Source organism: Petromyzon marinus, chromosome 23 (genome assembly GCF_048934315.1).
Source record: "Petromyzon marinus isolate PM22_M1 ecotype Great Lakes invasive population chromosome 23, UKy_Petmar_22M1.pri1.0, whole genome shotgun sequence".
NCBI lineage: Eukaryota > Metazoa > Chordata > Hyperoartia > Petromyzontiformes > Petromyzontidae > Petromyzon > Petromyzon marinus.
The window spans coordinates 5,695,409-5,722,086 of record NC_133689.1 but is presented as its reverse complement, the minus strand read 5'-3'; the positions used below and the strand labels follow the sequence as shown (position 1 = coordinate 5,722,086).

Here is a 26,678-nt window from a genome sequence, read left to right as displayed (position 1 = left end):
TCACCACAAGCAAAACCTCACCCCCCCCCCCCCCCCCACCGTAATCCGATCGGTCACCGCCAGCTATAATTGGGGTGGCGTTGTCTGGCGGTTGCTGGTTACAAATGACGGAGTTCGTTTCGCTGGGTGCAATGCCGCGATATTTACGTGCGGTCACTGACTGCAACTTGAACGAATGCGTACCGGTGAATCAAGCGATTAGCACCGGGGTTCTGGAGCTCGCGGTCACATCGGAATCGGTCATCGGAACCTTTATTTGTCCTGAAAGAAATCCGATGAGCTATGAAGCTACGCTTTTCATCGATGGTCCGGTAGGGGGCGGGTGTAGAGAGTTACAACCAGAAACAATACGAAAACAATGTACGGGTGTGATAAACTGGGACGATTCTACTGCTCACCCTGTGCCTCACAGAGGGCGTTAAAGATACCGCGACCCCATTTGCAAGTGTAGGGCATTTTGTACCGGCGTCAGGGTCCAAAATTGGCAAAATTTTACCTGGTAAGATAAAAAAAAAATGTTCAGATTTATTTGTATATATATTTTAAGTAATTTGTTTACCTTTCCTATGCTTTGCACTCATATTGTGTTTTGAGATTGGTATTTCTTGTTCTGACGTTCTGACCCCCGTGCCCCTGCTGGACATCTGTGAAAAAAGCGCTTTATAGCTCATCGGATTCCTTCAGTACAAATACATATTATGATTCTGATTCTGAAATTCGAAATATTACACCGTAATTACTCACCCCCCCCCCCCCTTGGCAAAGTCATGCCATACTCGACCTGGTCTCTTGCGTTCTCACCTGGTTCAATAAAATAAACTCCAAATAAACTCGAATCGCGAGGGTGGCGATTCGTTAAAGTCCCTTAACTCGAGTGTATACGCATGCAACGATTCACCGACCGATATCGATGAAGGTTCAAGGATTTGTAAAAAATGAATGTGTGTTTTAAATCAACGAAATTAACACATTTTAGCCTAATAGAGTGAACAAAAGTACAACGGAAACAGATGCAAAAAATGGAAACGATACTAAATGCAATGGCGGTAACGAGATACTCCTATGAAGGATAGCGCACGTCACGCTGTGCTGTCGGCTGATGTACGACTTTAAGCATACATTGATTTAACGGTGTCAATTTCAAAATACTCGATAGTCCACAAAACAGCTTTGTCTGGCTCTGTTTGCGAGTATGTGCTGTTAATTGCACGAACTGAGTGAATTGTTAAGTTGATTTGTGTGGCCATCATCCGTGGGGATATATTACGATATTATAAACATATAATCGTGGACTGCCGAAGGTTTCAGTGAAGACAGAAGGTTGGTTGTTTTTTTTGTTTGTTCCAGAACACCACTTTACTCATACGCACTAAACAACAACAACAACGAGCGGCATCTCTCTCCCAGATCGACAAATCGGCAGCGTTAACAAGCGACGCGAAGGGTTTCCATGGACGGCTGTACTTTGCACGGAGATTACTCGAGTGGCACACGGTGTGCAGAATATTCACTAGAATGCACGCGGCTCAACTGTGTGTTTAACTGTGCATCATTAAACTCCTATTTGACTTTGCAAGCTTCCACATGTTTACCACTCAATCCTTTCGGAGTGTCTTCCCTATTGCTCAGTGCTCACAGACTTACTCGCAGACTACACAAGACAAGCTTGCTTTCTAAAGAGGACATCAATGCAACCAGATTTCAAATGCCGCCTCGAGCTTCTGTGACTTATTCCGACGTACTCACTCTGATTTTCGTAACGAAAGTTGTTGGGTTAGATCACGTGAATATAAATGCGTCGTTAAACCCGCCACCACCCGACACAGCCAATTAGCAAGGTTTGTCACGTGAAAAAAAAACACGCCAATTCGTTACTAGCGCAGCACACCGGTGTGTTGGAGAGTAAACCCACAACATTTACAATTCGAGTACGACGTTTCGCCAGGAATTACAACGAGCATTATCAGGCGACAGCCAGAGTTGTGGAGAAATCCTCCTGCTTTTCGGTCTTAAATAGAGGGGATAGATGTGATGTCGATTCTTCTTCGAGATAAAGATTCCATCGTGGCCAACACCGTCGATGCCACCACAGAGACACCAAGAGACGTCCCAACGAAGGTGGTGGTGGGGGGGGGGGGGGTTGTCCTGAGAAATGTCAAACGTTTTTAACAGAGCCCTACAAAGACTTTAAGGGAAGGACCATTGCCTCAAAGCCTTCTCCCCGCTCCGGACCCACCACTGCCCAGTCGGCACAAGACCTTCACCGATCGGCCCGGGAGAGTATTCCACCTTCTAGCCTTAGGTCTCTACATCACCCTTGGTCACCGGACAGAATTAGAATCTGAATATTTATTCATGCTGCAGGAATCCGATGAGCCATGAAGCTCTTTTTGACAGGTGTCCAGTAGGGGCACGGGTTCAGGACGTTACAACAACAAACGCAACAAAGCACGATAGCAGTGCAAAGTATAGGAAAGGTTAACAACGTAAATAAAATATACAAATGAAACGAAACTTGTTTTTTTCCATCTCACCAGTTAAAGCCCGTTGAGCTATTAGCTTATTTTCCAGAAGCGATCTGGCCACAAGTGATAGCCCAACGCAGTGGCTTATCATTGGGAATCTATCGCAGCAGAACACTCCAGTGCCTCCATCCAGAACCCTTCCTCCTCCTCCCTTTCCTGCACACGTGTCCCACCCAGCGCAACTCGTTATGCCTCATCGGGAGCGTGTGTGTCTGTGTGTGTCTGTGTGTGTCTGTCTGTGTGTGTCTGTGTGTGTCTGTGTGTGTGAGTGTGTGTCTGTGTTTGTCTGTGTGTGTGTCTGTGTGTGTGTGTGAGTGTGTGTCTGTGTTTGTCTTCACGTGGCCTCAGGGTGCACATAGCCTGGCACAAGCGTCGTGGCGACGTCACCGCCACTTAGTGGCGAATGGCGGTTGTTGTTGTTGTTGTGTTTGTCTGTGTGAGTTGTCCTGTGGTGGGGAGTGTAAGTGCCGCGGTTAGCGCGCTGACCTACGCGCCTGGGCACGCGAGTTGGAGACCCGCTCACGACCAATAACAGTGATGAGTACAGGGTGAACCCATGCGTCTGGAATCACATGACAAACACAGCCCGTGTTTTTTGCTCGCGGTCTGGATGCAGTCTGTTAGATTCAACAGCGACCTCCCTCTGACTGATTTCCTGCGAGTGGTATTATCTGGCCTCGTTCTTCTTTACTCAGAGACATCTTGGGCCTGCAGAAACAAAACAAATATAAATTCTGATTTAAAGCTTTCGTGACTGCAGGGGTTCATATTCTTGGTTCTTTCGGTAAAGTCACGTATAAGGGAAACAATAAAATAATAAAAATATAAAACAATACAATTCTCGCGACGTTTCGACTGCAACACAAGCAATCATCATCAAGTGTGAAAACCACAGCAAGAAAATGTAAAATATAAATTCGTTATTGTTCCATATGATTCCAGACTTATGGGCTACCCTGTAGTCCTGGACCTTCACTAGGTCGACTCAACCTTCAATGAGTACCTGGCACGATGTGCAAACGATGTGTAAACCATGCGTGCCGTGCCGTGCCGGCCTTCATAGGAGCTACGGTAACAGCACTTGCCCCAACGGTCGCTCAAGGCCACACGGGGGATATTTGTGTTTGTTATCATATTTGTTGTTAGCGGCGAACGATGCCAGGTGCGTTTTTTTTAACGCGGTTAAGAGACGACTTGCATGTGTGTGTGTGGAGGGGGGGGGGAGACCCCCCCCCCCTCCACATCCTTCTGATTTTCCACAGCCGGAACAGCGCAAACAAAGCGGTCTCGCAGCAGACCAAACGACGGAGGATTCACCAAACCTCCCCGCCGCCAGTTGCTCCGTGTTTACCAGCCCGCAGATGCATGCGGCGCTCGCTGTTAAATGCCCTTAGTCCATTAACTAGCGAATGGGGGGTGGAGGGATGGTGGTGGTGGTGGAGGGGAACCGGCCAACGACTGACAGATGGGTCTCTGGTGGGGTCACTGCGCTCTTAAATTACCCACGCGTCCATAGCACGGAGATAAGTCAGTTAACTAGAACAGCCGTGTCACCGCGCAGTCGGCTGTCAATAAGCGCACACGCTGCTCGATCCTCGCGCGGAAAGTGTTGGCGAGGGGGCACGGGCGAGACGGACTCGCACTGGGGGGGGGGGGCACCACCTTGCGAACAGCTCGCCTAACTCAGCCGTGGGGGGCAGGCAGCTGGTGCCTTGCCACCCACCCCCCCCCCCCCCCCGGTGGCCAAAGCTACGAGTTGGGGCACCCCCCCCCCACCTCCCCTTGACAACCGCCACGAGATTTGTTCTCAACGGCAAGGTGTACAAGAACAACAACAAATATATATATATAAAAAACGCGGTTCGCATTATTCTTTAATCAAGACGATGATTTCATTTCCGTTGGCACATTTTATTTTGATCAAATTTTAGAGCGGTAACTTATGGCGACCGTGCGAGACGAATCCAATGCTGGGGTCCCACGCTGTCCGGTTTTGCCGCGCCCCTTTGAGCTGATGACGTGACCACGACGCCACTGCCGGCGACGTTGGCGTCCCCCGTGGCGAGGCGAGACGATCTCACCCCTGGGGACGATCTCACCCCTGGGGACGAACTCACCCCTGGGGACGAACTCACCCCTGGGGACGATCTCAGCCCTGGGGACGATCTCACCCCTGGGGACGATCTCATCCCTGGGGACCATCTCACCCCTGGGGACGAACTCACCCCTGGGGACGATCTCACCCCTGGGGACGATCTCACCCCTGGGGACGATCTCACCCCTGAGGACGAACTCACCCCTGGGGACGATCTCACCCCTGGGGACGATCTCATCCCTGGGGACGATCTCACCCCTGGGGACGATCTCGCCTGGCAATGGCAGATCGCTGTGCCACGTCGCCACGTGTGTAAACAAAATGGGCATCTGTGAGACGACATCGCACAACTGATTTCTGATGTTCTCCTCAATTGCATCGCTCAATTGTGTTAGTGCGCCGTGCCACAGGCCCTGCTAAAGCGGTGTTCTCGCTCCGCGATCACGGTTGGAATATTCAGAAGTGAAAAAAACATGAAGATTTGTATATATAACAACGGGTAGCGTCACCGCGGCCTTTGTACTGGGATAGGTGCATCGTGAGGCCAAGGGAATTGTCAAAGGCTTGCTGGCAGGAGGTCACGGCACTGACAGAGGCACCTTGTGTTGAATGCACGAGATTACTGACAGATCTACAGAAACTGAATTTAGAGTATTTGGTTGCTATACATTAAGCCACTTCGTTGAGCTATCATTTGTGGCGAGGTCGTTTCTGAATAAGCGCGATACAGTTCAGTGGGTCTTACCTGGCAAAACAAAGTGATACATATGTAATGAACCGTTCAAAGACACTTTAGGAGGCAACATCGTTTATTCTACATTTACATAACACCATTACTCACGGGACTAAATACACCTATCTCTCACTCTTGTTACACACGGGACTAAATACACCTATCTCTCACTCTTGTTACACACGGGACTAAATACACCTATCTCTCACTCTTGTTACACACGGGACACAATACACCTATCTCTCACTCTTGTTACACACGGGACTAAATACACCTATCTCTCACTCTTGTTACACACAGGACCACAATACACCTATCTCTCACTCTTGTTACACACAGGACCACAATACACCTATCTCTCACTCTTGTTACACACAGGACCACAATACACCTATCTCTCACTCTTGTTACACACGGGACCACAATACACCTATCTCTCACTCTTGTTACACACGGGACTAAATACACCTATCTCTCACTCTTGTTACACACGGGACTACAATACACCTATCTCTCACTCTTGTTACACGCGGGACCACAATACACCTATCTCTCACTCTTGTTACACACGGGACCACAATACACCTATCTCTCACTCTTGTTACACACGGGACTACAATACACCTATCTCTCACTCTTGTTACACACGGGACCACAATACACCTATCTCTCACTCTTGTTACACACGGGACTAAATACACCTATCTCTCACTCTTGTTACACACGGCACCACAATACACCTATCTCTCACTTGTTACACACGGGACTAAATACACCTATCTCTCACTCTTGTTACACACGGGACTAAATACACCTATCTCTCACTCTTGTTACACACGGACCACAATACACCTATCTCTCTCTCTTGTTACACATGGGACTAAATACACCTATCTCTCATTCTTGTTACACACGGACCACAATACACCTATCTCTCACTCTTGTTACACACGGACCACAATACACCTATCTCTCTCTCTTGTTACACACGGGACTAAATACACCTATCTCTCTCTCTTGTTACACACGGGACTACAATACACCTATCTCTCACTCTTGTTACACACGGGACTACAATACACCTATCTCTCACTCTTGTTACACACGGGACTAAATACACCTATCTCTCATTCTTGTTACACGCGGGACCACAATACACCTATCTCTCACTCTTGTTACACACGGACCACAATACACCTATCCCTCACTCTTGTTACACACGGGACCACAATGCACCTATCTCTCACTCTTGCTACACACGGGACTACAATACACCTATCTCTCTCTCTTGTTACACACGGGACTAAATACACCTATCTCTCACTCTTGTTACACACGGGACTACAATACACCTATCTCTCATTCTTGTTACACACGGGACTAAATACACCTATCTCTCACTCTTGTTACTCGCGGGACCACAATACACCTATCTCTCACTCTTGTTACACACGGGACCACAATGCACCTATCTCTCACTCGTGTTACACACTGGGGCTACAATACACCTATCTCTCACTCTTGTTACACACGGGACCACAATACACCTATCTCTCACTCTTGTTACACACGGGACCACAATACACCTATCTCTCACTCTTGTTACACACGGGACCACAATACACATATCTCTCACTCTTGTTACACACGGGACCACAATGCACCTATCTCTCACTCTTGTTACACACGGGACCACAATGCACCTATCTCTCACTCTTGTTACACACGGGACCACAATACACCTATCTCTCACTCTTGTTACACACGGGACCACAATGCACCTATCTCTCACTCTTGTTACACACGGGACCACAATACACATATCTCTCACTCTTGTTACACACGGGACCACAATGCACCTATCTCTCACTCTTGTTACACACGGGACCACAATGCACCTATCTCTCACTCTTGTTACACACGGGACCACAATACACCTATCTCTCACTCTTGTTACACACGAGGACCACAATACACCTATCTCTCACTCTTGTTACACACGGGACCACAATGCACCTATCTCTCACTCTTGTTACACACGAGGACCACAATGCACCTATCTCCCACTCTTGTTACTCACGGGACTAAATACACCTATCTCTCACTCTTGTTACACACGGGACCACAATACACCTATCTCTCACTCTTGTTACACACGAGGACCACAATGCACCTATCTCTCACTCTTGTTACACACGGGACCACAATGCACCTATCTCACTCTTGTTACACACGGGACCACAATGCACCTATCTCTCACTCTTGTTACACACGGGACCACAATGCACCTATCTCACTCTTGTTACACACGGGACCACAATGCACCTATCTCTCACTCTTGTTACACACGGGACTACAATACACCTATCTCTCACTCTTGTTACACACGGGACCACAATGCACCTATCTCTCACTCTTGTTACACACGGGACCACAATGCACCTATTCCTCTCTCTTGTTACACACGGGACCACAATACACCTATCTCTCACTCTTGTTACACACGGGACCACAATGCACCTATCTCTCACTCTTGTTACACACGGGACCACAATGCACCTATTCCTCTCTCTTGTTACACACGGGACCACAATACACCTATCTCTCACTCTTGTTACACACGGGACCACAATGCACCTATCTCTCACTCTTGTTACACACGGGACCACAATGCACCTATCTCTCACTCTTGTCACACACGGGGGCTACAATACACCTATCTCTCACTCTTGTTACACACTGGGACCACAATACACCTATCTCTCACTCTTGTTACACACGGGACCACAATACACATATCTCTCACTCTTGTTACACACGGGACCACAATGCACCTATCTCTCACTCTTGTTACACACGGGACCACAATGCACCTATCTCTCTCTTGTTACACACGGGACCACAATGCACCTATCTCTCACTCTTGTTACACACGGGACCACAATGCACCTATCTCTCACTCTTGTTACACACTGGGACCACAATGCACCTATTCCTCTCTTGTTACACACGGGACTACAATGCACCTATCTCTCACTCTTGTTACACACGGGACCACAATGCACCTATCTCTCACTCTTGTTACACACGGGACCACAATGCACCTATCTCTCACTCTTGTTACACACGGGACCACAATGCACCTATCTCTCACTCTTGTTACACACGGGACCACAATGCACCTATCTCTCACTCTTGTTACACACGGGACCACAATGCACCTATCTCTCACTCTTGTTACACACGGGACCACAATGCACCTATCTCTCACTCTTGTTACACACGGGACCACAATGCACCTATTCCTCTCCATACGGGATAACTATAACGGGTCAGAGCAGCCGACGTGCTGCCTGACCCACCATGTCGAAGATGGAGACGAAGACGGAGCACTTGGATTCCACTTCACCTGCAGACAGCCCCGATACGTGATCGGAGCTCCCCTTTTATCCTTCACCGGCGCGGCCTGGCTCCACCCTCGTCCGCGCCTACCTCTGGAATATTCCCGACGGTTCCGGGCTACACCGCAGCTGTTCCCTCTCTGGCTCCGCCCTTAACCACGCCCCCTTCGGGAACTCTCCAGACGTTTCTCAGCCACTCTTCCCGTGTCCCCGCGTTCACCCTTGGCCCACACGAAATGTATTTCTCTAAGACAATGGTACTTTGCAAGCCTACTGGTTATCAACAAAGATTCGTTCATGAAGCCATCCATATATACAGACACAATTTCAACCGCGAGGAAGGTCATAGACTCAGCAATCATTAGAAAGATGCCATCAACCACTTTGGGCCATGACTTGACTTGTGTTTTCTTGTCAATCAACCTCCACCGTCAGCAGTGTGTGTGTGGAGCGGGGTACAGTGATTTCCTGGCGGCCCTTTGATTGGTGTAGACCTACTGCCGGTGTCGTTGTTTTCTCCTGCATTGGCATTGCTGCTCCATTGGCATTGTTGCTGCATTGGCATTGCTGCTCCATTGGCATTGCTGCTACATTGGCATTGCTGCTCCATTGGCATTGTTGCTGCATTGGCATTGCTGCTCCATTGGCATTGTTGCTGCATTGGCATTGCTGCTCCATTGGCATTGCTGCTACATTGGCATTGCTGCTGCATTGGCATTGCTGCTGCATTGGCATTGCTGCTACATTAACATTGCTGCTACATTAGCATTGCTGCTGCATTGACATTGCTGCTGCATTGGCATTGCTGCTGCATTGGCATTGTTGCTGCATTGGCATTGCTGCTCCATTGGCATTGCTGCTCCATTGGCATTGCTGCTGCATTGGCATTGCTGCTGCATTGGCATTGCTGCTGCATTGGCATTGTTGCTGCATTGGTATTGTTGCTGCATTGGCATTGCTGCTACATTGGCATTGTTGCTGCATTGGCATTGCTGCTACATTGGCATTGTTGCTGCATTGGCATTGCTGCTCCATTGGCATTGCTGCTGCATTGGCATTGCTGCTACATTGGCATTGCTGCTGCATTGGCATTGCTGCTACATTGGCATTGCTGCTACATTGGCATTGTTGTTGCATTGGCATTGTTGCTGCATTGGCATTGTTGCTGCTTTGGCATTGCTGCTCCATTGGCATTGCTGCTGCATTGGCATTGCTGCTGCATTGGCATTGCTGCTCCATTGGTATTGCTGCCCCGCCGATTCTGCTGGTGCTGCTGAGACACTTGGGCATCTCCAAAAATGTATAAACAGTTTGCCTTTAGAGGCGAACCCCCCTTTTCCTGATGACGACCGCTTGTGTTGCGATCGAAACGTCGTGATAGTTTTATGCACTTTATTTTTCATTATTATTTGTCAATCTACGTGACTTTACCGAAAGAGCCAAAAATATGAATTCCTGCAGTCACGAAAGTTTTCAGTCAAAATTGTCACCTCTATTTTAAAATATTCAATTTGTATCCAACTAATCCAGTGGCGGTGAACACGCTGCGTCAAAAACGCAGCGGATTGATTCCCCATTGCGGCTCACGGCAAGTGATATCTGAAGTACTCCAGCCCCTCCTTCCCACACGTCCTGACCAACCAGCATTGACCAGCGTGGTGATGATGTATGGTCAAACATTTCCTCGTGACTTCAAAAAGCACGATTTTTTTTTAAATTGTATATCCCATGAGAACCTCACGGAAGTCTCATTACTATTTTTTTTTCCCAGGAGAGATCCAGGATGGCAAGCCTAATACCATGTATTCATGAGCAAATACACATTTTCATTGTATATTATACCTATGCATACACTTGTACACTTACATTTTGATTTAAAGCTTTCGTGACTGCAGTAATTCATATTCTTGGTTCTTTCGGTAAAGTCACGTTTAAAGGAAACAATAAAATAATAAAATATATATTGTGGCTGGTTATAGAACATTTCATTGAATTTTTGCTGTATCCATCGTTGAATTTGCTGCGATTTGAATAGTTGACAGCCTGGAAGATATTTGACACTTTATTTTTAAGAGACGCCCGTTGACAACTGCACGTTACCTGGCAATAACAACACCAATCAAGGAATCAATACGAGGGGGCCAATGGAACTGTCCATGATCTCATAGCGATTGCGTTGCAGCGCCCACGGTGGAATACGCGGCCACGAAATTTGCATCACCACTCGAAGCTTCGTCGGGACGCCGCCTGCAGTCGTACTCATGGGATCTTAGGGGCCGTCCATAAATGACGTCACGCACCTAGGGGGGAGGGGAGGGTCAGACATTTGTGACGATGTGTGACAAGGGGGGGCGGGGGGGGGGTGAGAAATGTGACGTCACGTCAAAATGCGCAACTTTAAATAAATATAGACAACACGTTCTACTTAATAAATTGACTTTTTAATAAATGCTTTTTTCCTACAACATCAGAGTGCAGCGCCACATTAAATACGCACTACAATGACAATAGTTTAAAGATTTGAAGTATGTTTTATTTGGGGAGGGGGCAGAGCTTTGTGACGTCACATTTGATGGAGGGGGTCTGACTTTTTGTGACGCCGTGTGACGGGGGGGGGGGGTCAAAAATTGTTCAAAATCGCGTGACGTCATTTATGGACGGCCCCTTAACCAAATTTAGCCGGCCCGGTGACCTTTGCGGCAGAGTAAGCGTCGCGAGTTGGCATCCTGGTCGGAGGAGGGGGAGGGGGGGGGGGGTTGACGCAGCCCATCATCTCTCCGTGGTCGATACAGGCGAGTACCGCTTTGTGGGGAGACGTAAACAGTGGATGCCCTGCGGATAGACTCGCCCATGCCATGGAAATGTGTTACATCCCCACCACTGGCTCAGGGCTGTGAGCAGGAGGTGACCAAGCACTGCCTCATCGATGCCCTTTTGCACACGGAACGGCGCTGGCTTTGAATGAAACGAGAAGCGCCTGGGGAGGCTACACCGCTCGGTGAGAAGTTGTGAGCGGCGGTTGTCCTGTGGTTACACTGACCCCTGCCCATAGAAACTTGGAGTTTTCACTACCAGCTCAGGGTTATTAGTGTCGCTGTGTTTAAAGGTGTGCGGGGTTGGGGTGGGGGGGAGAGGTAAGAAAAACGTCGGTGGGATGGGCGATAGTCAGAATCTGAATGTTTAGTTATACTGGAGGAATCCGATGAGCTATAAAGCTCTTTTTCACAGATGTTCAGTAGGGGCAGGTCAGAATGTCACAACAACAAAAAATATAAAGTATAGGAAAGTAAACGCGTCATTTAAAAATTTATACAACTAAAACTAATCTCTTTTTTTATCTTACCAGGTAAAACCCACTGAGCTGTTAGCTTTTTTTTCAGAAGCGACGTGGCCGCAATGAAAGCTCAACAAAGTGGCTCATGATAATAGGGTTTTCCAAATTTTTTTGGCAACAAAGCAGGTGTTAAGATATTAAAACACCAAACTGAAACCTTCTGTAAGAAATCATGTCTGCATTCAAAGTACTGGCAAAGGAGGTCCCATGATGTAAAGTGGCTTATCATGTGGAAATGTACAGAAGCAAAATGATCTAAAATAATCCAAATGCATGTTTCAACGTTACACAGACTGCACACGATTGTTTTAACACGAAGTGTATTGAATGACGACGCGGTCTGATTCTGACTCCCATGCATTCTGCTCTGGCTCCCACCTCCTGTGTTATATAACGGGCGCGTTTCACGCTATAACGGGAGCGTTCCACGTTATAACGAGCGCGTTCCACGTTATAACGAGCACGTTTCACGTTATAACGAGCGCGTTGCATGTTATAACGAGCGTGTTCCACGTTATAACGAGTGCGTTCCACCTGATAACGAGCGCGTTCCACGTTATAACGGGCGCGTTGCACGTTATAACGGGCGCGTTCTACGTTATAACGAGCGCGTTTCACGTTATAACGAGCGCGTTCCACGTTATAACGAGCGCGTTCCACGTTATAACGAGCGTGTTCCACGTTATAACGGGCGCGTTCCACGTTATAACGGGCGTGTTCCACCTGATAACGAGCGCGTTCCACGTTATAACGAGCGCGTTCCACGTTATAACGAGCGCGTTCCACGTTATAACGAGCGCATTCCACGTTATAACGAGCGCGTTTCACGTTATAACGAGCGCGTTCCACGTTATAACGAGCGCGTTCCACGTTATAACGAGCGTGTTCCACGTTATAACGAGCGCATTCCACGTTATAACCGGCGCGTTCCACGTTATAACGAGCGCGCTCCACGTTATAACGGACGTTTTCCACGTGATAACGGGCGTGTTCCACCTGATAACGGGCGCGTTCCGCGTTATAACAAGCGTGTTCCACGTTATAACGAGCGCGTTCCACGTTATAACGAGCGCGTTCCATGTTATAACGGGCGCGTTCCGCGTTATAACGGGCGTGTTCCACGTTATAACGGGCGCGTTCCACGTTATAACGAGCGCGTTCCACGTTATAACGGGCGTGTTCCACCTTGTAATGGGCGCGTTCCGCGTTATAACGAGCGCGTTCCACGTTATAACGAGCGCGTTCCACGTTATAACGAGCGCGTTCCACGTTATAACGAGCGTGTTCCACGTTATAACGGGCCCGTTCCGCGTTATAACGAGCGCGTTCCACGTTATAACGAGCGTGTCCCACGTTATAACGAGCGTGTTCCACGTTATAACGAGCGCGTTCCGTGTTATAACGGGCGTGTTCCACGTTATAACGAGCGCGTTCCGCGTTATAACGGGCGTGTTCCGCGTTATAACGACCACGTTCCGCGTTATAACGAGCGTGTTCCACGTTATAACGAGCGCATTAAGCGTTGTGCGACAAATGTTCCCGTATGGAAGAACCGCGTTTTAGTGAAAACAAACACAAATCTCGTCTTTACTCATTTATTACAATCATGCTTTCGGCATCATGTCACGAGATGAAGTCTCCGATCCGATCTCTCGCAGTGCAATGCATTACATTGTGTGTCACAGAACAAGCCTGCAGAAGGAGACATCACAGAACTACTTTCGAGGTGCCGCCTTCGAGTGATATTTTTGTGTCGACACACGAAGTGGAGCACCCTTTCACAGACCGCGCTGCAGAGTAACATTGTCCAAGCGGCAAAATGCCAGAGCTACAATTCAGCCAAATCAAGTGACAACCTAAATGTTAGGTGTTACTCTAGAGAGCCGTTTGACGCGTGTACAAACAAAATATTGGGTGTTATTCACAACGCTGAAATTGATTGATGTTAAGCTCAAGCTAATTCAATATTGTGTGTGTGTGGGGGGGGGGGGGGGGGGCAATATCCATAACGAGACTGATACAGTGATCTCACGGGTAGACAAGATGAATATTTATTTATATTTGTGGTTCTTTCGGTAAAGTCACGTAGAAGGGAAACAATACAATAATAAAAATATGACACAATATTTTTTATTGTTTCCCTTCTACGTGACTTTACCGAAAGAACCACAAATATGAATCCCTGCAGTCACGAAAGCTTTAAATCAGAACATTTATTTATTACAGCTGTCACTGATTGACCGGGTCTACGACCACCAACTCACGATCCTCGTGAACGTGGATTAATCACGCGCGGCAGATTGGAACATTCAGGTTCGTAACCCAGAACTCCATTGGCACCTGCCGATACTTTAAACCCACGGGCTGCCAGCCACGAGGTGCTCTCTGAGCAGAGAACGGCTTTGGCATTGAAATTAAAACTAAACTAAACAATTTATCATTAATATTTACCAGGAATGGCCCACTGAGCCAGAAAGATTTTTTCATTCATTTCGGAAGTGACCCGGCAATCACAAATGCCATCTCAACAAAGTGGCTTATCACGTGAAAATGTATAGCAGCCAAATACTCGAAACGCACGTTGATAAAAAAATATGGAATGAAAAACCGAAGGATCCAGTTAAAAATCCATTGCTTGAACCAACCCTGGCTATGCCCCCCTCCCCCTCCCCGCCCGCGCGCACCATGTCCACCCACTCGCAGGTGGGCGCCACAATTTTCGACGCTCTCGAGTCGAAGAACGAGGAGGTGGAGAGGGAGAGGCTGCAGAAGCGAGAGAATCTCCTGCGGGGGAAATACAACGTGAGCAGCGACGACTGGAGGGAACTCGAGCGAGTGGTCATGCTGTCGGAGCCGCACCGAGCCGGCGTGCAGTGGAAGTTTGCCGGCTCCTTCTACTTCTCCATCACCGTCATCACCACCATCGGTAAGGGGTGCTGCTTGTTGTTGTTGTTCACGCGCACTATGATGGGGTGTGCAGCTCGCTGCCACCATCCCCCGCCCCCCGGCCACCCACGGCCTAGGTGAACACCGGCACGCGTGCACAAATTGAATTCCCGTGGTACGCGATCGAAGCGGGTGTCGATAGGAATTGACTTCCCAAGCACGATAGAACGCGCCTCCGATTCGAGTTTCCCGCCGTATCGCTCCGCGCGCATGTCCCCCTGCACTACAGCTCCTGTCTCCCTGCACTACAGCTCCTGTTTCACTGCACTACAACTCCGTTCTCCCTGCACTATAGCTCCTGTCCCCATGCACCACAGCGCCTGTCCCCCTGCACCACAGCTCCTGTTTCACTGCACTACAACTCCTGTTTCCCTGCACCACAGCTCCTGTCCCCCTGCACCACAGCTCCTGTCTCACTGCACTACAGCTCCTGTCTCCCTGCACTACAGCTCCTGTCTCCCTGCACTACAGCTCCTGTCCCCCTGCACCACAGCTCCTGTCTCACTGCACCACAACTCCTGTCTCACTGCACTACAGTTCCTGTCTCCCTGCACTACAGCTCCTGTCCCCCTGCACCACAGCTCCTGTCTCACTGCACCACAACTCCTGTCTCACTGCACCACAGCTCCTGTCTCCCTGCACTACAGCTCCTGTCTCCCTGCACTACAGCTCCTGTCTCCCTGCACTACAGCTCCTGTCCCCCTGCACCACAGCTCCTGTCTCCCTGCACTACAGCTCCTGTCCCCCTGCACCACAGCTCCTGTCTCCCTGCACTACAACTCCTGTCCCCCTGCACTACAGCTCCTGTCTCCCTGCACTACAGCTCGGGATACCTCCTTATTCTTCACATTCATATCGCAACAACAAAAATAAAAACGCTCTTCGAGTCGATCAGAAAACGTCTTCAACATTGCACGGCTACCTCATGACCACGTGCACTCTTGTTACCCCCCCCCCCCCCCGTTCGTCGTGACCCGTCTCGCTGCACAGGCTACGGACACTCTGCCCCCGGCACCACGGGGGGCAAGGTTTTCTGCATGTTCTACGCGCTGCTGGGCATCCCGCTCACGCTCGTCATGTTCCAGACCCTCGGCGAGCGGATGAACACCTTCGTGAAGCACCTCCTGGAGCGCCTCAAGTGCTGCCTGGGTCTCCGCGAGACCGAGGTGTCCACGCAGAACATGGTGACCGTGGGGTTGCTGTCGTGCGCGGGCACGCTGTGCATCGGCGCGGCCGCCTTCTCGCACTTCGAGGGCTGGACTTTCTTCCAGGCGTACTACTACTGCTTCATCACACTCACCACCATCGGCCTGGGCGATTTCGTGGCACTGCAGAAGAACGACTCGCTGCAGCGGGAGCCTCCCTACGTGGCCTTCAGCTTCATGTACATCCTCGTGGGGCTCACGGTCATCGGCGCGTTCCTCAACCTCGTGGTGCTGCGCTACCTCACCCTCAACACCGAGGACGAGAAACGCGACTCCAATGAGCGGGAGTCCCTGCGCCTGGCGGCGGACATCAACCACCAGCAGCAGCAGCAGCATCAGCAGCATCAGCAGTACGTCATCGACGGAGACGAGACTCGCCTCAACGGGAAGGCGGTGATCATGCCCGCGGCCACCACCACCACCACCACCAGCAGCGGCACGAGCAGCGGCGTGGGTCGGTACCACGGCACCGCGGCGCGAAACGAGGCCGGGCTGCGCTCCGCGTGCCCCCAGCGGGGACACGCGGAGCGGCTCTCCCCGCCGTCTCGGCCGTCGGCGACGCAGCGCCTCAACAGCAGCGCAGCGGCGCTGGTGCACACGGGGGCGTCCGCGTCGCACCTCGACGCCGGCTTCGGACGGAGCTCGCGGGGGACCCCGCCAGGCGAGGAGCCCGCAACGCCGCCGATGGCCTCGTCGGTGCTCAGCTCGTGCTCGGGTCTCTGCGGCTCGTGGAGGGAGTGCAGCGGCAGCAAGTGGAGGCTGTTGGGCATAAGGCGACGCTCGCTTTGAAGGCGGTGGCGCGCGCTGTGTGCGTGCGTGTGTGTGTGTGGCACACGTGTTTTCGTGTGTGTGTGGGAGGCACACGCGTGTTTCAACGGAGAGTTTCCCGCGGCGACCGTGAATGCTGAACGCAATAGCGTTCCTGCATGGCAGTGTTGCCTGAACTTACGAATCTGTGACTTCAGACGACTTGCGTGATGAAATTGCAGCGGTTGAATTTTCCCCGCCGCGCCACCCGCACCACCCCCCCCCCCCCCACGCCATCCCTCATCTCCGCCTCCACTTTGAGCTCTCAAACGCAACGGCATTACAAGTTTGAAACTGTAAAAAGAAACCAGTGACTGTGTAGAATATCTTTAGAAGCACACGCGGGTAAGATAATATTAAGAATGAAGGTGGCGACAGGCTCTTTAAATCTACAAATGTATTTATTATTTTGTTTAAACCACTTGAGAAAACAAGAGACAATGAGAGTCGCGTTTGCAAGGGTGACCTTGGGGATTCCTCTACAAAATAAGGGGCGACGATTGTTGCGCTAAATTCCAATTGAGTAATTTGCGGGGTAATTTTTGTTTTTTCATTTTTCCAAATTTTGACTCAGACGCCAGCACGTATGAATGTCCTTCTCTCGCGACTTAAGTCAGGAAAATGTTTAAGGTCCAACTGCGTAGTATTATGATAGTTATTACACCCGCAGTATCAACTAGGGTGGCCACTGGATTCGAACCGCGAACCTCTGCAACAAGTATGCCACGTCAGTGCGCCAATAATGCATTGAAGTAAACGTAAATGTAAAGCGGTTTTTTTCGCCGATTGACAAATATTGCAGCCCGCAGCATGGATGCACCCTTATGAGGACTCATCAGTGGGCCAGCCATAGCCAAGTAAAGAATCAACGATCGCCCAAAGTGTGTGTTTTAATATACACGTGAGATAACCACATGAGCCATAGGGCACCCATTACCATTGCCGCAAAGTTGGAAAACCATCCGTCACGCTGCCTGAGCGATGCATAATATCGAAACTAGAAAGGCTGGACAATAATTTAACCATCTTGTCTTTTATATGGACTTCTTCTGACGGCGTTAAAACGCAGTGGCGGACCTTAAGCTCAGAATGAATGCGCATGCACAGATCTTGCACTGCGCATTGCTGCCGTCCCGTGGTTCGCGTATGGATTGCACGCTGCATGTTGTTTGAACCAAGAGCAAGAGCATGGCTTAGTCCGCTCACTTGGAGCTCAGACTGTATGGGTCGTGCCTGGGTGGCGTTTTGCGATTGAAGCCCTTGAGCCATGGGCCTGGAAATGGCTTCTAGGTACCACCCAGGGATGGCAAATGCTAACGTGTAAATTTTTTTGTTGTTGTAAACATATGATCACACAAGTCCAACGTTGTAGCTTTTTTTTAAGAAGAAAAATGTAATTATTTGGGCACCGTAGTGTGTTTGATAGAGAATATAATTTTATAAGAGAGAGAGAAAAAAAAACGGTCGTCATATGAAACATCGATGGAATATGACAATGAATAGCAATTGTGTATATTTATCAGACGGTCAAAAAAAAACCCGCTTCGCTTTCTGCCCATTGATGGACACTTGACAGCATTTGCTACCCCAGCTGGTACCGAACGTCCCTTGGCGAACGGGCTCATAGAGTGGGCAACCACGCACGAAGGTGGCAACCACAACGACCTCGGTCAAGGGCCCGATGATGCAATTAACCCACGTGGCCCACCAGAGCTCGATTGTGACATTTAAGTTGTGCTGCACCTAGGGCGACGTTTCGCGCGCGTTATTTGAAAGGCGCGTTTCACGTTGAGCGAGGGCAATTGATGGTTCTACGATTGTTTGTATTGTTTTAGTTGCTGTCCTGCGTCCTGAAAGTGCATCGCCATGTATCCCACGCACGTGTGGCTTTTATTTTACATTTTAGTTACTGGACCATGTTCTCTGAATTGTGAGATACACCCCCCCCCCCCTCCCCTAATTTAAAGCAAACGTGATGGGGCGAGTGTTATCATTCGGTTATTGTCGTTGTGCAATGTGTGTTTGCGTGTGAGACCACATTTATTTAACTGCATTGAAACCGGGCATACTGTATGTCTGCATTGCGTATTACTTTTCCAGAGTTCTTATAATTCTGAGAATGCGGTAATCATCACGTATACAGCTTCGGCTCAGGGTCTTGTTATTCACGTTGAATGACTCATCTCCAACTTGGCTTCATTTTATCAGAGAGATTATGATACGGGCGGTAAAAGGCGAATGTTTAACAAACAACAGCCCAAACAACAACAACAACAGCGCTCGTTATAATAAACCCCTGACAGCATAAACGTTTCGGAGAGCAGGTGGAAGGATGGCGGGGTTGGTGGGAGCGGGGATGAGATGGGGGAGGAAAAGCTGAGCAAGGGAAGGAGACAGAGAGAGAGAGAGTAATCGGGAATGGGCCTCTGAAGGCGCAGGGGTTAAGCGAGGGAGGTTGTTAGGAGATAATTGGACGTAGAGGAAGGGCGCAGGCGGAGGGAGTTCCAGAGGTTGGGGACACAATAGCTATATAGTACGTTGGTATTTTTTGAAAAAATCATATATGTATTATGTATGTTGAACTTCGTTCGCACCGTACGTAGCCAACCGTGCTAATCGGAGGTGCGGGGGGAAGGACAACAAACTAAAAACTAAAACTAAACACAAAAAGCAGTTATCAAGAAGTGTATAGCTCCAGTGGCTTGCTAATATCGGATGTAGTGAGTTGTTATGTATAGACTGGGGACAGATGCAGTGAGTTAAGAGATGCAGACAGAGCTTCAGGACACAGCGTAATTGACATCTACGTGAAATTAATTGCTATGTTTATTAGCACCTGAATTTGAGCTGATATTTGATGCTTCCAATATTTGTACATTGCGCAAACCTTGGGCTGCTTGGGGGCCCTAAGCTTTTGCTTGGTTCGCTAATGCCTGGCGCCACCTCTCATGACCGGTGTGTGTGTGTTTGTACCGCGTGTGTTGTGTTTAGTTTGTTTTTTCCATTACGCTATATCCACCGTAAAATGCGTGGTTACGTTTGATTTTATTTTTGAACAAGCAGCTTTGGTCGCGAAACATAATTCATGTGCAAACCGCTGCGTGTTTTGTATCCAATAGAGCTTAACAAACACACACACACTTTGCTTGTATAGCAAATACAAAGCTCCCACATGTTTAGCCTTTAACAAACTGTCGGGGCAAGCACGTGCCGTCAGCCAGTAGCCATCTATTGAGACCGATACGGCACAAGAAGGGGTGGGTGAGTGGTTGGCTCGTCCACCCTCGAGTAGCCCTTGTCTCACCACTGCTGATGCTATCCACACCAGGTACTCATCTAAGGCTGAGTTGACCCAGGAGAGGCCCATGATCGGTTCGGATATTCGTCATAGATTTTTTTTTTGCCTGTGAGCGGGAATCGAACTCCGGTGTCGCAGGGTTCATTGCGCGGTGTGCTAATCACTGCACTACCTCCTACAGTTGCATCGAGACAAACATTACGCAGCGGCCTAATGCGAGGGCGTGAGACATCACAACGGAAAACTTCCCTCGCTGTGCGACTCTGTTCAGTCTGTAAATGGAAGTGCGAATTTGCATTGTGCGGACACTTTGATCCAAGTAAGCAGTTGCGTTGATTCCAAGTTCTACATTCATCAACGTTTATCAAACATTAAACACTCGAGGCTCTCGTCCGTTTTTGACAGCACGTGCTTAAGCGGTCACTTGAAATTTCATGGACAGACATTTCATGGAATGGACAAATACTCAGCACATTCATCAATAGCACTGTAGGCCTTAAAAGGGAAATGAGGCAATATATAAGCGACTTTTCGAGCATTGGCCCTTCTTCATAGTACAAATATCAATGAAGGCCCATTTCCCGAAACGTCGCCTATTATTTTTGTTTCCTTTTAAGGCCACATTGTTTTGACAAACGTGTTGAGCTGTATTTACTTTCACCGCTGCCAACACGCAGTAGCAGCACCACCAAACCACTTGGCATTTGAACTAGAATTGGCGGACCGTTGTGGAGTTCAGTTTGTAACCCCTCGAATACATGTACCGTGTTCTCCTAATTAATAGGACGCAATGGTTTTTCGTTTAAATGATGGTCCTGTATAGGAAAGCAAAGCGTTAGAGAGTGCGTCTTATAATCCGCGTCTGCCTCGTTATGCGTGGTGCCTTACGATTGGCAAAGCAACAACAAAACGAACGCGTATGACGAATGCGTTCGCCCTTCGAACGAACCCTCGTCGAGTCGTCATTTGCTGCAGACAATCTTGGGAGTGCGTGACTCCCAGCGGGTGTTTGCATGCCAAACGCGCGGTTTTGCAGGTTAATTGGACAATCTCTCCGCTCTCTGCTTGTTCAAGCTCCTCTCTCTGCGTCTCTGTCCGCCGTGCCCAGCGAATTCACGGCGTATTTCATTAACCATTGCTGCTCACGGAAATGTTTAGTTAGAGGCACAGTTTTGGCCGATCCGCTGCTGGGTAAATGGCTCCCCATGCGGCATCAGTCTCTGGGTTATTGGCCACATCACCGCTCGAGTGCCGTGCCGGCCTTCATAGGTCGCCAACAACACTTGCCCTCAACAGTTTCTTGAAAGAATACGGGGGATTTTTTTCGTATTTTAATTTCACGGATATTGGGCCACGTCACTCCATCACGATGTGCTGGCCTTCATATGCGCACTCTCCTCTGTCTGTTAAAGGCTACATGGCTACATGGTTGCATTGCGTCTATGTCCAACGTGAATGACTGTGGTGTGTTCCTATTTATACGTCACGTGATACTTACACATACAGACACACACCACAGAAGGTGTCATCTCCCTGTGTTCCACTCATCAGAGTCCGCTCTCCCAAGTCACATGGGACCATTCATCAGGCTTGTGCGGCGTCTTGTGCGGCGTGTATAGACTACATTATGCATGTGAACGCAGATGACTGATAGATGTGTCAATGCTTTTAGGGGTGGCTGTGGGGACACGAGGGTCGCAGTTTGTGAGCCTCTATTATCAGGCGTGGCTCTGCACGTGTCCCTATACATGTCAACTACGCAAGCAGCACGTGACTAAAAGTGCCATGCACTCATTAATTTGGGAAATTGCCTCGACTACTGTGAGGACTATCGCATGCCAGTATAGTTAAGACGCGTGTTCTTTTGTGCAACACTAACCTAGACCATCAGCACGTTTAAACAGAATTAAATATCGGACATTTGGATGATTGGACCATTTCAGGTATGATTATTTATCCGACTGCGCATTGAGCTCACGGCTCAAACACGTCTCATACGTGACACTCAGGGTGGCGAATTCTAACAATGATTTTCTCGAAGCATTGTATCTTTGGATCGCAGCATCTGCATGACAGCAAGATTACCGCGGGTGGCGTTTGGCGAGCAGGACAATATAATTGCAATGGGTGACGTAGTATGCTTGACAGAGAGATATACTCACGTTGAAAGAAAGCAAAACGCGCGCAAGTTTATAAGAAACAACTTACGGAATACGAAAATGAAAGAAGAAGCCTGTCTATAAACAGACGGCGTGTGTACGCTAAGTTTTACGCCCACTCTGGACACTGTCCAAGTTGGACACTGGTAGCATTTGCCACCCCCCACCCCCAGCTCACTCTCGGTTCGTGGTCTATTACCAGGCCTGTGTGCGTGAGTCACGCCAGCTCGCTGTTTTACCATGGGACTGGGTGACAACATCGGTAGCTCGCCCAGCGCTCAATCGAACGCGCGCATTTGCGTTGCCCGATTTCTCACCAACTCACCAGGGGAAGAATGCTTGTTCTTCTTCTGCGTTGAGAAACTCCCCGTGTTTAACGTTAAAAAAGAGAATACGTTAAAAGTTTAACCGCCGTAAATGCTCTTCACCGAGGATGCTGCGGTGCTGCTGCGGCTGATGTGTGCGCCCCTAACCCTGAGCCACTTTACAACGGGTGTGGAAGCTCGACTCCGGCTTGCCGCTGGTAATCTACTAAAGCGCCTCGAGGCGCACGCTACCACGTGTCGAATCGCGTGTGTGTGAATCCACGATGGGGGGGGGGGTTTCTCCATTTTATTCCGCGCATTGCATTTAAAGGGTGCACACCGACCTTGCAGCCACGTGTGGCCACCACATTCACCGTGAGCGTTCTTGTTTTAAAGAATCAAATCTGTCGAGGCATATCGCGGCCCCCTGAAACGTCGCAACGTCTCGCGTCGTCGCGGACGGGAGCGTCACTCGTTACAGGCAGTGCTGCTTGTGCCATGCATCGAGTTGGTCACCCATGGGGTCCAGCGTCGCTTGGTTGTGGGTTAATATTAAGGAGGGTCAACACGAAGTCGTTGGTTAGGATCCGTGGGAGGGTTAATACGAGTGACTGGATGGCTAGTTGGTTAGGATCAGTGCGTGGATGAGTACTAATGGCTGTTTGTTTGGAGTTATGGTGAACAGGAGGGCCATTCCTTGTCGCTAGAATTTGGTTGGATGATCTGCACTGCTCCCAAACCGCTTCCTTCTCACCATTTACACTTAGCACCTTTTCAGTTTCCGATCCGATGTCGTTTCCGAGTTCTTAAAATAGCGCCACGTGCACGTGGTGCGTGTTGTGTGTGGGGTGCGTGTGGGGTGCGTGTGGCGCGTGAGGTCATGTGGGGTGAGGGATTGTGTGGTGCATGGGGTCGTGTGGGGTTGTGTGGGGTCGTGTGGGGTGTGGTGTTGTGTGGTGTGTGGGGTGAGTGTGCTGGGTGTGCCCAGGACGCTGAAACTTGATTGTACATCGGCGTCGTTAAAAGAGACGCCGTGTGTGTGTGTGTGACAAACGCATAAGAATGACACGGCCTGTCGCAGTGGGTGGCTAAGAGCTCTGGATGGCCGATTCAATTTTTCTACGTAACTAAACGTAACATTTTGGCGTGGTTCGGCATACTCTGTTTATTTTTACGTTGTCAATTTCCACGGGGAGCTGCGTGGTTCTCAGAGTTGTTTGTGAGCTAGGTTTTGAAAACGCAGTCGCATTTTACACATTGCGTAATGTTGACCACTCAATTGCTCCTGAGACCAAAACAATGCCATCGGCATTTGGAGTGAGCATCCAGTGAATCCTTACACCCCATCGATACAACCGATCCGACGCGACCGCTGACATCGAGTGCGTGATTGGCGCTCGCCTGCAATAACTTACAGCGTGGGGTTGTTTAATCGCAATGAGATTGGGCCCCGTCATGCGCTCGAGATACCTGGAGTTCAAGCTGCTCTCCGTTTGGGGGCATCACGCACGCAGATTGGCTAAAACGTTCGTGCGAGAGGCCCTCCTGGGAAAAAAAAAGAAAACTCGCCTTGCGTGACTTCCTGAGCATTGTCGCGGGTGAACAATTAAATTGATTGCACAAATGACTCCGTTAATATTCCGAAATAACTCATTTGTTATTTTCTGAAACAATTATCGGCATACGATTCCAATGCGTGGTGGGTGTTGATGCCAGCCCTTATTGAAGAGAGGCGAGTTACCATCGCTAAAGCATCCTAAAAAAAACAATTCAGATTTAAGAGAATGGTCAAATGAACGTATACGTAAATGAGACCTGTAATAAAAAGGTTTTTTTTTTTTGGCCTAACCTTCCCCCTTTGGCCAGACGTCTCGGAACAGGTGACCGGTAAGCAGTCATTAATTCGATGCACATTGTGATGAATCACAAAGGCTTGTGCCAGCCGAGTAATATCTTACTTCATATCAACCTCATCATCATTGAATTGCCTGCCAGCACCAGGAAGTGAATGTACGCATTGCAACTAGTCGATTATATCCAGGTAATGTAAAAAATGTATGTAAAAAAAAAGCTAAGAAAAGTGGTTGTTATTTAAATAGGGAGAATAAAATAGTAGTTTTTTTTTCTTTCTATATGCTGCAACAATGCACTATTGTACGATGATGTCCTAACTTGCGGTGTGTGTGGGTGACGATGGTGCCACAGAGCGTCAGGGGGCGTGGGTGGGTGGGTGTTTCACTGTATTATATAACCTGTACATGATGCTTGTTTTCTATCAGGCTTTGCAATAAAGAGAGACGTTATTCAACGCAGCGAAACAAAAAGCTGGCTGCGATACACACACCAAAAAAAAAAACACAAATATATCGCTTTGCTTTCATTCAGCGCTCGGCCTCGGAGTTGGCGGAGGGGATCGAATCCTGGTTCATAGTTAAGGTGGGGCGGGGGGGGGTGGTTGGGTTAGATCACGTAAATATAAATGTGGCGTTAAACCCACAACCACCCGACACAGCCAATTTAGTATTGGCTTGTCACGTAAAACAAAAGGTGCCAATTCTTTAGTACATCAGCACACCAATGTGTTGGAGAGTAAACCCACAACGTTTACAATTCGAGTACGTTTCGCTGGTGATTACAGCCAGCTTCATCAGGCGATTGGCCCGGAATTGCGAACACGTCTTCCTGTTTCGGTCTTAAATCGTGGAGTAAAGATCATGTCAAACCCTGGTTGTGGAGGTTGACTCAGAAAATCAGCCTTTCCGGGCTCCATATAAAATAAAAAACCGTAACTCTTTGTCGGGAATCCACCACCTTTGTCATCTATGGATAGAATTGCCCCCCCCCCCCCCCCGCTCTGCCACCCGCCATGCGAATGTGGAATTTCCACCACTGGTTCAGGGCTGTAATCAGAAGATGAACGCCAATACCCCAATGTTCATTTCAGAAGAACATCACCGACTCCCGTGCTATTCAAACTACAATCGTAGCAGAGCATGTGACTTCGAGACGATTATTCCTTAGAAACGTTATTATGGTGACCATATTCTGTGCTAAGCCTCTGCATTTATTGAAATCGGGCATATAATAATGTTGTAAGATATGCAACAATGCATCGAGTTTAAATCAATTTTCGCGCTCAACGAATCATTCAGTCAATATTTTTCCACTCAAATATGTTGCATACAATAGGTTAAACTTAGCTCACGCAGACACTGCACGTACTACTCTATCGATTGCAATCGAAACGTCGTATTCTATTATTTAATTTATTTTCTTTCCACTTGACTTTACCGAAAGAACCAAAGAGTAATTACTGCAGTCACGAAAGCTTCAAATAAAGACCGCACGTACTCTTTAAATAGGCAAAGGCGCAGCCGTGCAATTGCGTGCTCGGGGCCTACTGCTGGAAAAAAAAAAAATCTCCCACTCGAGGGAGTGTTCGAGGGTTACCTGGCTTCCTCGTCCCCGTTGGTCAGATGTCTTAGAAGAGGTGGGAGTTACCCACACTTTACCCCACCACACGCCGCCCGCCGATGGACTACTGCGGTGAAATCCATCAACGCCGCTGCTTGGGAGGGCAGTGGCGGTGAGAGAGGATTTAAGAAACTTGCGCCGTTGATTCAACTGCTGCGCTGGAAGACTGAGAATCAAATCGACGACCTCTGGATTGCAATTCCAGTGTGCGAACCATGGCAGCTCCAGTCCCACTGTTTAACACAGTGTAAACAAAATGATATAGTTTTTGGTTCTTTCGGTAAAGTCATGTAGATAAAAATAAATAATATTTTTTTATAAACATTATTAAAACTAACTTTACCGAAATAACCAAGAATATGAATTCCTCCTGTCACGAAAGTTTTAAGTCAATTT

The 26,678-nt window shown here is 48.8% G+C and overlaps 1 protein-coding gene across 1 annotated transcript in view; it reads left to right on the top strand.

Moving 5' to 3' along the window:
- LOC116945228 (uncharacterized) overlaps positions 1–25,602 on the top strand; it is a 32,714-nt gene extending 7,112 nt beyond the window's left edge. Inside the window, exons 2-3 of the mRNA XM_032959536.2 lie at positions 14,792–15,014; positions 16,025–25,602. Coding sequence (XP_032815427.2) covers positions 14,792–15,014; positions 16,025–17,028 — 1,227 coding nt within the window. The 3' untranslated portion in view covers positions 17,029–25,602. The remainder of the gene's footprint in view (positions 1–14,791; positions 15,015–16,024) is intronic.
- The last annotated feature ends 1,076 nt before the right edge of the window (positions 25,603–26,678 follow it).